The sequence below is a fragment of the Dendrobates tinctorius genome, unplaced genomic scaffold (genome assembly GCF_039654945.1).
Source record: "Dendrobates tinctorius isolate UK_male_01 unplaced genomic scaffold, ASM3965494v1 ptg000208l, whole genome shotgun sequence".
Classification (NCBI taxonomy): Eukaryota; Metazoa; Chordata; class Amphibia; order Anura; family Dendrobatidae; genus Dendrobates; species Dendrobates tinctorius.
The window spans coordinates 1,110,246-1,122,500 of record NW_027361875.1 but is presented as its reverse complement, the minus strand read 5'-3'; the positions used below and the strand labels follow the sequence as shown (position 1 = coordinate 1,122,500).

The window sequence follows — 12,255 nt, the reverse complement described above, 5'->3', positions numbered from 1 at the left end:
AACAGATCCGAGTTTATTGGACGCCCTCCTGACGACCTTGGCCATGCATCGCAGTTCCTTTACAGCTCTCCGTTTCCAGGCTCGGGTACCTTTCACCTTTCCTTTAGTTGTGAGGACGTCCCTCGCGGATCTTTCGCTGGGGCTGTTCTAGACCAATCTACCGCCAGCGCTTCCCCTGCCCGTGGTCATCGTCCAATCGGTACCCCCGGAGCCTCGTCTGTCCTGCGGTACGTCGTGTCAGGGCCACCCCCCTGACTGTCCTCTCCTGTCAGTCCCCTGGTCGAGCTCTTCACCGTTCTCCGTCTTCTGTCCTGAGTCTTCCTCTGCTAAGGTCCTCCGGGACTAACCTCTCTGGAACCCCAACCAGTCCTATTTATCCCCTCTCTCACTGGGAATTTCCCTCCTGGATTCCTATCACCCCACCCCCCATGACTAAGCAGTTTCTATAGCCGTAAGCTGATGTTAAGTCCTGAACTACAGATCCCCTTTGCCATCTTGTGGTCAAATTTCGGTACTGCACCCCCTTTTCTGTCTTTCCCTGCTGTTACCTTTCTGTCATTGTCAATCTCCATCTCCAGTGCACAAATCGTCCCCTCTTACTTCCAGTCAAGTCTGTCCGTCAAGTCACCTTCCCCACATAGGAACCATATACTGCTGTCGTTTATTCAGGGACAAATCCAGAACTTTTAGGCCATGTTCACACATTCAGTATATTTGGTCAGTATTTTATATCAGTATTTGTAAGCAAAAACCAGGAGTGGGGGATAAAAACAGAAGTGGTGACGTGTTTCTATTACACTTTTCCTTTGATTGTTTTACTCCAGGTTTTGGCTTACAAATAGTGATATAAAATACTGACCAAATACTGAACGTGTGAACGTGACCTTAAAGGGGGATTATGTTCATGCCTGTGATGGAGGTTAATACTCATATTCATTATCCATAGACTTAGGCATCATTCAGATGTCAGAGATTTCTCTTGTATGCAAAAATAAGACTGACACTTGGTCCCCCCCCAAAGAAAAAAAAAATCAGACGTGAGCAACCACATAAACTGTAAGCAGATGTCTTCTATTTGCAAAAAATCCCTTAGTATTATATGTTTAACCCCTTAACCCCCGGGCCATTTTACAGTTTTGCGGTTTCGTTTTTTGCTCCCCTTCTTCCCAGAGCCATATCTTTTATTTTTCAGTCAAAATGGCCATGTGAGGGCTAGTTTTTTACGGGACAAGTTATCCTTCTGTACAACAGGATTGGTTTTAACATATCGTGTACCGGAAACGGGAAGAAAATTCCAAGTGCGGTGAAATTGCAAAAAAAAAGTGCAATTCCACACTTTTTTTTTTTTTTTTAACCTTATCCACTAAATGGTAAACCTGACCTACCATTATGATTCTCCAGGTCATTACGAGTCCATAGACACCAAACGCGTATAGGTTCTTTTTTATTTATGGTAAGTGGTGAAAAAAAATCCAAACTTTGGTTTAACCCCTTAACGACCGCCGATACGCCTTTTAACGGCGGTAATTAAGGGTACTAAAACCACAGCGCCGTTAATCCACGGCGCTGTGATTTAAGTGAATAGCGCCCCCCAGTGTCGGATTTTCTCCGGGGTCTCGGCTGCCAGGGGTAGCCGAGACCCCAGAGAACATGAATCGGTCGTTTTTTACCGACCCCCGCTTTTGCGATCGCCGTTATTAACCTTATAACGGCGACCGCAAAAAAAAAAAAAATCAGCGATTTTACATTTAATTTTTCTCTCCTCTGATGTGATCGCACATCAGAGGAAAGAGAAATAGGGTCCCCGATCCCCCCCGGTACCTCTCCGTGGCCCTCCGTCCCCTCCCGGTGGTCCCACGTCCCGCCGGCATCCTCCGATGGGCGCCGCCATCTTGAAAATGGCAGGCGCATGCGCAGTGCGCCCGCCGGGAACCTGCCGGCTCCGGCTGGCAGATTCCATTCATTATTTTGATCACTATGATAAACGATCATAGCGATCAAAATAAAAAAAATAGTACATAACCCCCCCGTTTATCACTCCCTTTTATAGGCCAATATAATGAAATAAAGAAAATATTTTTTTTTTCAGTTTTCCATTAGGGTTAGGGTTGGGCTAGGGTTAGGGTTAGGGTAAGGTTAGGGCTAGGGTTAGGGTAGGGTTAGGGCTAGGGTTAGGGTTAGGGTTGGGCTAGGGTTAGGGTTGGGCTAGGGTTAGGGTTGGGCTAGGGTTAGGGTTGGGCTAGGGTTAGGCTAGGGTTAGGGTTAGGGTTGTGCTAGGGCTAGGGTTAGGGCTCGGGTCACGACTAGGGTTAGAATTAGGGTTAGGGTGAACTAGAATTAGGGTTAGAATTAGGATTAGGGATTAGGGTTGGGATTAGGGTTAGGGTTGGGATTAGGGTTAGGGGTGTGTTGGGGTTACGGTTGGAGCAAGAATTGAGGGGTTTCCACTATTTGCCAACTTTGGGGGTCTAAAAAAATCACTTTTATGGAAATAAAAAAAGACTTTTTATTTTCACGGCTCTGCGTTTATAAACTTTTGTGAAGCGCTTGGGGGTTCAAAGTGCTCACCACACATCTAGATAAGTTCATTAGGGGGTCTAATTTCCAAAATGGGGTCACTTGTGGGGGGTTTCCACTGTTTAGGCCCATCAGGGGCTCTGCAAGTGCAACATGATGCCCGCAGACCATTCCATCAAAGTCTGCATTCCAAAATGGCACTCCTTCCCTTCCGAGCTCTCCCATGCGCCCAAACAGTGGTTCCCCCCCACATATGGGGTATCGGCGTACTCAGAACAAATCGCATAACAACTGAGCGGGTATGATTTCTCCTGTTACCCTTGTAAAAATAAAAATTTGGGGGCGAAAAGATCATTTTTGTGGAAAAAAAATGGATTTTTTATTTTCACGGCTCTACGTTATAAACTTCTGTGAAGCACTTGAAGGTTCAAAGTGCTCACCACACATCTAGATAAGTTCCTTAATGGGTCTAGTTTCCAAAATGGGGTCACTTGTTGGAGGTTTCCACTGTTTAGGCACATTAAGGGCTCTCCGAACGCAACATGGCATCCGATCTCAATTCCAGCCAATTCTGCGTTGAAAAAGTCAAACGGCGCTCCATCCCTTGCGAGCTCTGCCGTGTGCTGAAATAGTGGTTTACCCCCACATATAGGGTATCGGCGTATTCAGGAGAAATTGTACAACAAATTTTGTGGTTGATTTTCTCTTTTAACACTTGTGAAAATAAAAAAAATTGGTTCTGAAGTAAATTTTTTGCAAAAAAAAGTTAAATATTAATTTTTTCCTTCCACATTGCTTTAGTTCCTGTGAAGCACTTAAAGGGTTAATAAACTTCTTGAATGTGGTTTTGAGCACCTTGAGGGGTCTAGTGTTTAGAATGGTGCCACTTTTGGGTATTTTCTGTCATGTACACCCCTCAAAATGACTTTAAATATGATGTGGTCCCTAAAAAAAATGGTTTTGTAAATTTTGTTGTAAAAATGAGAAATCGCTGGTCAACTTTTAACCCTTATAACTTCCTAACAAAAAAAAATTTTGCTTCCAAAATTGTGCTGATGTAAAGTAGACATGTGGGAAATGTTATTTATTAAGAAATTTGTGTGACACATCTCTCTGATTTGAGGGCATAAAAATTTAAAGTTTTAAAATTGCAAAATTTTCAAAATTTTCACCATATTTCCATTTTTTTCATAAATAAACACAAGACTTATCGAAGAAATTTTACCACTAATATGAAGTACAATATGTCATGAAAAAACATTCTTAGAATCAGCGGGATCCATTAAAGCGTTCTAGAGTTATAACCTCATAAAGGGACAGCGGTCAGAATTGTAAAAATTGGCCTGGTCATTAAGCTGCAAACTGGCTCTGTCGCTAAGGGGTTAAAAAAAAAAAAAAATTGTGCCATTTTCCAAGACACAGCGTCAACATTTCTCGTGAACTCAGGTTGGGTGATGGCTTATTTTTTGCATACCAAGCTAATGTTTTTATTGATACCATTGTGCTACCAATTTGGTATATACGATCTTTTGATCGCCCGTTATTGCATTTTATTGCAATGTAGCGGCGACCAAAAATAAGTAATTCTGGCGTTTTTAATTTTTTTCTCGCTACACCGTTTACCATTTGGGTTAATTTTTTTGTATTGATCTGGCGATTCTGAACGTGGCGATACCAAATATGTATATGTTTGTTTTTTTTGTTTTTTCTATTTTGAATGGGGCAAACTTTTATATATTTTCCATTTTTTTTATATTTTTAAAAACATTTTTTTTTTTACTTTTTGCTTGCTTCAATAGTCTCCATGGGAGGCTAGAAGCTGCAGTTGTCCGATCGGCTCTGCTACATACAGGTGATGATCAGATCACTGTGACAACCATAAAGACTGCTGGAGACCTTAGGTTGTCATGCTAACCCATCAGTGACCCACGATCACATGACGGGGTCACCGATGGGCAGGATTTCCGGTTCACTTGCCAGAAGCGCGAGTTAAATGCCAATGTCAGAGATTGACAGTAGCATTTAACGGGTTAACACCCGCGGGTGGATCGCGATTCCACACGCGGCTGTCAGAGGCACATGTCAGCTGTCCAAAACAGGACACGATTTTCTTGTAAAGTGCCAGGGCGTTATGGAGTAACCGCTCGTCCACGGCTAAAACCACGGATAGCACTCATACGAGAACATTGGGCTTGTGAATGAAGCCTTAACCCCTTCACCCCGGCACCTGTTTTCACCTTGATGACCAGGCCAAATTTTACAATTCTGACCACTGTCACTTTTTATGAGGTAATAACTCTGAAAAGCTTCAACGAATCCCACTGATTCTGAGAATGTTTCCTAGTGGCATATTGTACTTCATGTTAGTGGTAAAATTTGTTCGGTATAACATGCATTCATTTGTGGGGAAAAAAGCGGAAATTTGGTGAAAATTTGGAAAATTTTCAAACTTTTCATTTTTATTTCCTTAGAGCGTTGTCAGATAAAATAGTTAATAAATAACATTTCCAACATGTCTACTTTACATCAGAACAATTTTTGAAACATAATTTTTTTGTTAGGAATTTATACGGGTTAAAAGTTGACCAGCGATTTCTCATTTATTCAACAAAATTTACAAAACCATATTTTTTAGGGACCACATCACATTTGAAGTGACTTTGAGAGTTCTATATGACAGAAAATACCAAAAAGTGACACCATTCTAAAAACTGAACCTCTAAGGGTATGTGCACACGTTGCAGATTCTGCTGCTGATTTTTTCGTGTGGACTTGGCTAAATCCGCAGGTCAAAAGACCTGCATTTTACGTGTGGATTAGCCTGCGGTTTTCCCCTGTGGTTTGACACCTGGTAATGGAGCAGGTTTCAAAACGAACATGCAAACTTTTTGGTTTATTTTTTATTTTTGCATAAAATTTTTATTTATGGGTACAATATATTTTTATTTTTTTATTATTATTTTGTGATTTTTTTAGAAAATTTTTTTTTTAAATTTGTTCACTTTTTTTTTTTTTTTTTACTAAGTCCCCCCTTGGGACTTTCAGTTTCTGAAGTCTGATCGCAGTTCTAATGCAGTACGGTCAGTGTTGCAGTGATGTTGGCACCACGCTGGCTTCCCGGCGTGTCAGTTCACTCACCCGCGCTGCAGTTGGTTCCTCTCCCCCTCATGCTCCGCATGCTCCCAGCAGCACCAGGATGATGAGACTTGACCATCCACTTTTCGACTCCTCTATCACCCCGAGGTCTAACATCCTCTTCAACTCATTGGATATCACCTCTCTCCGTGCTTCTGAAATCCTATAGGGCTTGAGGTTCACGCTTAGGCTGGAGTCACACTAACCTGCGCAAAATACGCTCCGTATTTTACATGCGTAATACGGATCAATGACCACAAAATAGTGGTCCGTAGGTCATCCGTAAGCAAGGTGAGGTCGCGTATTTTGCGCATGTGTGTCTCCGTATGCAATCCGTATGCAATCCGTATGGCGAGATTTTCTCGCAGCCTTGCAAAATGGACATTTAACGGTTTTGAGGCCTGCAAAAAATTTAAATCATTAGCCTGCACCCTATTTAGACACTCAGAAATAGGTGGCTGCCTACATTCTGTACATTTCTCACCTTGCTTTCACGAGGTGTGTTGGTGTTCTTTGTGCAGCATGGCAGAGGGTCTGACATTCAATACAACCGAGCAGGTTCTCTTTACCTGGCTTTTGTCACGGCGCTTTGGCCAACCATATCCTGTGAAAGTGGATCCGCGGAGGAGGAGACGCATGTGGGTACATCCACTTTTGAGGCAACGACTCACAAGAGGGCATTTTCACCGCCTCTATTCGTCTCTGCGGGAGCATCCGGAAAAATTTTACCAGTACTGTCGAATGAGCATTTCCACATTTGATCGCCTCTTGGAGACAGTGCGCCCTGGGATCACATTTCAGGACACTAGGATGCGCCAAGCCATATCTGCAGAGGAGCGACTTCTACTCACAATACGGTATGTACTCCACAACCACATTCTCTATGTTCATAATGTGTGTGTTAATTTATGTTTTTTGGCCTTCTTGGACAATGTTTAATACCCTCATCTTACTCAAAATATGTTTCACCTGACACAGCAGAATGTTACATCTAATATGTACTGCATATCACTTAGTCATTGTGCCACCAAATATGTGTGTGTTGTTCTCTCTCATTTCCTACCAAGTTTGGTCGGCATGTAACTGATTTTTTTTTACTTTAGCCATTCTAACCTGGACTATTTCTGTTGTTCTACAGCTTCCTGTCCACTGGCCTGTCTTATGCCGCCCTCCACCATGAGTTTCTCATTGGAAAGTCCACCAATTCAGGCATAGTGAGGTCTACATGTGCACAAATCTGGACAAGACTCCATCAGGTGGTCCTACCCGAGCCCAGGATGGAAGACTGGTTAAGGATTTCAAGGGACTTTGAGGAGGACTGCCAGTTTCCAAATTGTATTGGGGCCCTGGATGGCAAACATATCAGGGTGCGTAAGCCGCCGAACTCAGGGTCCCAATTCTTCAATTATAAGCAATACTTTTCTGTTGTATTGTTGGCTCTGGTAGACCCTCAATACAAGTTTATAATTGTGGACATTGGGGCCTAAGGAAGGACGGGAGGCTCTAGAGTCTTCAATACTTCCATAATGGGTCGGCGGCTACGCACCAACCAGTTGGATCTACCACCACCACGCCAGCTACCAGGCTCCCCCGAACAATCAGTCCCTTATGTCCTTGTGGCAGATTAGGCCTTTCAGTTATCACGTAATGTCATGAGGCCATATCCCCGGCGCAACCTTGACCACAGGCGCAGAATTTTGAACTTGCGCCTATCACGTGCTAGGCGACTGGTGGAGTGTTCCTTTGGGATTCTTTGTGCCAAATGGCGGGTACTCCAGTCTGCCATTCAGTTGAGTGAGCAAAATGTGAATGAAGTTGTGAAAGCCTGTGTTGTTCTGCATAACTTCACCAGGATACATGATTGCTCCTCCTCTGATGGTGTTGTGCGTAGGCCGGACAATGTGCGCAGGGTGAGACCACCTATCATCCCTCAACGTAGACCGCTCTCTGGCCTCAAAGTGCGTGATATATTCACTAATTACTTTATCTCACCTGAGGGGGCTACTTCTTGGCAAGAGAATGCTGTGTCTATGTTCTAATTATTTTTGGTTCAAAGTGTGTCTAAATATATATCACTCAAGCCTTGTTATGATTCTATGAGTGTTTCTTTGCATTGGTTGGTGTCTGTTAGTATGTTGTGAGGGATAGTGAGAAATCACACAGAGACGTTAACTAGAGTAGACAAATTTTTAGTTTTGCCTTTTTGTTTTTTGGGTTTTGCTTAAAGGCAAACATAATTTTGCCATAACACAAATTTGGCAATGGCCAAAATGACCCTTTGGGCCTTCGTTAACTTGATGTAACATTAACATAACAGAAAATAACTGCAACAAACATTATGCAATAACAACATTGCTGCATGCCTACATTAACCTGGATTAGGCAACAAAGGGTGAGCTCCATCACCAAAATAAAGTCAATAAGATAACACTCACATTTCCTCATAATGTTTTCCAATCATAGAATGATTCCACCATGACAGGCAAGGCTACCTCACATCTTTCACACAGATATTACCTGTCTGTAGAACAGACAATATTTAAGCATGCTATACTGGAAAGGATGAAAATACAAAACTCACTTGTTAAGACATAGAGAGAGCGTGATATTGTGAATGCTGGTCGCCTCAAATTGGTTTACTAGAGAATGCTAATAACAAAGTTGACTACTTAACTAAAGGCAAGCACACCTTTCCTATGCATTAACAAGTGATTAGTGTATTTTCCTCCCTCCAGGTAACAGTATAGCGCATTTAAATATTCTCTTTTATACACACATGTAATATCTGTGTGAAAGGCGTGAGGTAGCGTTGCCTGTCATGATGGATTGTTTCATATGTTTGGAAAACATTGTTTACAAATGTGAGTGTTAAATTATGTTCTAAATGTTGGTGAAGGAGAACACCTGTTTTTTTCTCTAGATTAGAAGCACCAGTTACATGTCACTGGACATCTCCAAAGTTTGGATTCATAAATCCTCATATGTAGGGGAAGGGGAACGGGGACGAACAGCCTGTGGGTGCTGCTGGACATTGTGGCCAACATCGCCCTGTGTGGGGCCATACTGTTGCCCATGATGCTGTTGTTGTCCAGCCTCCTGGGCCTGTTGGTGATACTGCCCAGAGTAATAATGATGATGGTGAGGGGCTTCTTGTTGGCTATGGTAGGCCCGTGGATCATACCCACCAAGATAGCCAGATCGTCCCCAACCAGGTTGGGACCAGCCTCCAACACTGGGTGGGTACAAGTGGCCATATTGGTGGGGTTGGCTTGCTGAAGACATTTGGGGCTGCGGAATAGAAGGATGGGTAGGGGGAGGAAGGGGTTGAGGTGTTGGCCCACGTATTAGGGGCTGTTCAGACCCTGCTTGAGCAAGCATCTGTGTGGATGGTCTCATGCGCATTAAATTTCTTGGTGAGAGCTGCCACCTCTCCAGAAATTCAAACACCTCATATGGGGTATTGGGGGGGGGTGCTTGCATCAAGCAGGATCTGAATACACCCCCTAATACGGAGCCTGACCTCACGGGTAAGGGCACGGAGATAAAGGGTGAGGCTACGTGCATAGGCCTCTTCACCATCATCTGTATTGACTCTGGACAGGTAATTCAGCACCCCAGTGTCCACATTGGTCCTGCTCTCTTGAATGGCGACCTGGCGCCTTCTTCTTATTAGCCGTGTTGCTAGAGCAGCCTGTGGGGAGGGCCTGATCTGGGCAGTTGGGCTGCTGCTCAAGTTGCCCATCTCTTCCAGGATGGGTGAGGTTGCAGCTGCAGACCGTCCTGGTGGTGTGTTGTGTCGGGCAGCCATTGTGTGCTCTTGTGATGCCTCCTCTTCAGACATCCTTCTTGTAGGGGGAGAAGATGGGCCAGCCACCTCATCCCCTACAGGATCAATAACGGGCTCTGCCTCTGAGGCCGTTCCTCGATCCGTAAGGTTGGATTGAGTTCTGTTATGAAATAGAACAGAGGCAAAAATACATCAATATTTTTGTCCCTGTAAAGTATTTGTGTAATGTTTTTGTGTCATGTGGTGTGAGGTATGTACTTACGGTCTCAGAGCCAGAATTGGGGCGAGGAAGTTCAGCCGGTCATAATATATATATTTCCGCTTGACATGGCCAGCATCCCCACTCCTGGACCGCTGCTGGCGTTCCCGGCGGTATTGGTCCCGGATGCGTCTCCACCGTTTCATCACATCTTCCACTGCAATGTGACAGGAAAGATTGTCAAAATCACATATTTGAGTGGTCACATTTTCAAACAGTAGTCTAGGCATGGGGCCTTATGGGGTGTGCGTTCTACCCATGGTGGCATATGTAATTGGGCCGATACCCAGGGTCTCATTAGCTCCCCTGAAAATAATTTTTGTGGCTAGGAGGATGAGGAGCTTGTGGCCTAACCCCTAATTATGGCTGTGTGAAGCCACGTGTCACATCCTAATGTAACGGCCTCATGAGGCTAAAATTACATGCCCAGGAAGGGGGGGGGGCTGATTGTAGAGTCATTTTCTAGCGCGCGCTAACGTTAATTATATTTTTTTATGGTTGCACTTACAAATTTTCTGCTGCTCCTCTCGTGGTCTGTCACCGAAGTCATGGTACATCTGGCGACAGATGCGCCTCCATGACGCCTCCTTTCGTGTGCGGTTCGCATAGTTTGCGTCGCGTGGGTCCCATATTTCTGGACGCTTCTGCACCAGCACAATTAGCATCTCCACATTTATGTAAGTGGACGCCATGCTGCTGCTGTACTCCGTGGAGGCGTACTTCCTGGATGTCTGGAGCGCTTTTTGAGCTCATTTGCATGTCTACGCTTCCTGATGATGGATTGGCCCATTTCCTGTTCACCAGCCAAAAGACCTGCGTATTGCTCGCAGGTCACACGTGTGGTCAGTGTGTAATCCGTATTTTTTGCGCACCCATTGACTTGCATTGGCGTGCTACGGGCGTAGTACGCTGACAATCGCAGCATGCTGCGAGTGGCACGGAGCGTAGGATACGGAGGAGAAATATACGCCTGGTGCGAGTGACCCCATAGAGAATCATTGGTCCGTGTCTAATGCGTGCTTTTTGCGCCTCTCACGCACCCGTATTCCTCGCCAGTGTGACTCCGGCCTTACATGCGGCTCCTTCAACACGTCATGTTCGACCACCTGCGTTTTCCCCAGCAACCCTGAGAATAGCTCATGGTTCTGCTGCAACACCTCCCAACACTGCTGCCTCTGGGCCGGCGTCAGGGTCTCTGCAATGGTGACATCATCCACGATAACTTGGGGACTGGCTCCCAGGCAAGTGGTGTCCAGCGGTTCTCGGTCTCACCAGGGTTCGAGCAAGTTCACGTGATAGACCTAGTGCGTCTTCCTTCGCCCCGGCTGGTGTACTTTATAATTAACTTCGCTCAGTTTTTCCAGAACTTTGTATGGGCCGTGCCACTTGGCTGGGAACTTGCTCTCCACCGTAGGGATAAGCGCTAGCACGCGGTCCCTGGGCTGGAACTGCCTCAGCCTCACTGATCAGTTATACATCCTTGCCTGTACTTCCTGTGCCTGGAGAAGATGCTCATTCACAATAGGCATCAATTTTGCCATTCTCTCCTGCAGCTGAGCAACATGCTCTATGATGCTCCTGTGTGGCGTAACCTCAGCTTCCCATGTTTCTTTGGCGATGTCCAGAAGCCATCGCAGATGTCAAACGGCGAGAAGCCAGTAGAGGCCTGGGGCACTTGCCTGATGGAAAAGTGCAAAAACAGAAGCAGGTGGTCCCAGTCTCGACCGTCCATCTCAATTACCTTTTTGAGCATGCTTTCAAGGTTTTGTTGAAGCGTACTACTAGGCCGTCGGTCTGTGGACGGTACTCTGAGGTTCGCAGCTGGGCAATCTGGATTACCCTACTCAGTTCCTTCATTACCTTGCTCATGAAGGGGGCTATCTGGTCTGTCAAAATCTCCTTCCGCATGCCCGTCCTAGCAAAAATATGGACCAGTTCCCGTGCAATACTCTTAGCTGAAGAGTTCCTTAGGGGCACTGCTTCAGATTACCGGGTCGCGTAGTCCATGACCACTAGAATATATTGGTGCCCTCGTGCAGACTTAACTAAGGGCCCTACCAGGTCCATGGCAATTCACTTGAATTGGACCTCTATTATCAGTAACAGGACTAGAGGACTTCGGAAGTGAGAAGAGGGAGCAGTTATCTTGCAGATGGGGCAGGACATACAATAGTTCCGGATCTCCTGGTAACCTCCCGGCCAGTAGAAACTGCAATATTCTCGCCTGTGTTTTCTCCACCCCCAGATGTCCCCCCAAAACATGCGAATGTGCCATGTCTAGAAATCTCCGCCGGTATGGCCCTGGAACCAACAGCTGCTCCACTATTTCACTTCCCCTCAGGGTAGCCACTTGATACAATCATTTGCTTTTGACTGTCAAGTGTGGGTACCTGGTGTCAGCCCTCGGCTCTTGAGCAACCCCATCAATCACAGATACATTTTCAAAGGCCCCTTTTAGGGTAAGATCCCGCATTTGTGCAGTCCCAAAATTTTCCCCAGACACCCCCAGCTAAGGAACATAGGCCTCGGTGGTCACCGGTTCGTCTTTATCGCCAGC

The 12,255-nt window shown here is 45.3% G+C and overlaps 1 protein-coding gene across 1 annotated transcript; it reads right to left on the bottom strand.

The window, feature by feature from the left end:
- Positions 1-8,461: 8,461 nt before the first annotated feature.
- LOC141057995 (uncharacterized) lies at positions 8,462-10,143 on the bottom strand. Its single transcript, XM_073554130.1, has 2 exons — positions 9,702-10,143; positions 8,462-9,599 (listed from the first exon to the last, which is right to left on the bottom strand). Exons 1-2 carry the CDS (start codon positions 9,926-9,928, stop codon positions 9,101-9,103), a joined length of 726 nt encoding a protein of 241 aa, XP_073410231.1. The 5' UTR covers positions 9,929-10,143; the 3' UTR covers positions 8,462-9,100.
- Positions 10,144-12,255: the final 2,112 nt, after the last annotated feature.

Coding starts and splice junctions, on each gene's coding strand:
- LOC141057995 (XM_073554130.1), bottom strand. CDS start 9,928: ATGCCTAGACTACTGTTTGAAAATGTGACCACTCAAATATGTGATTTT. Junction 9,600..9,701: donor CCAATTCTGGCTCTGAGACC/GTAAGTACATAC, acceptor ATTTCATAACAG/AACTCAATCCAACCTTACGG.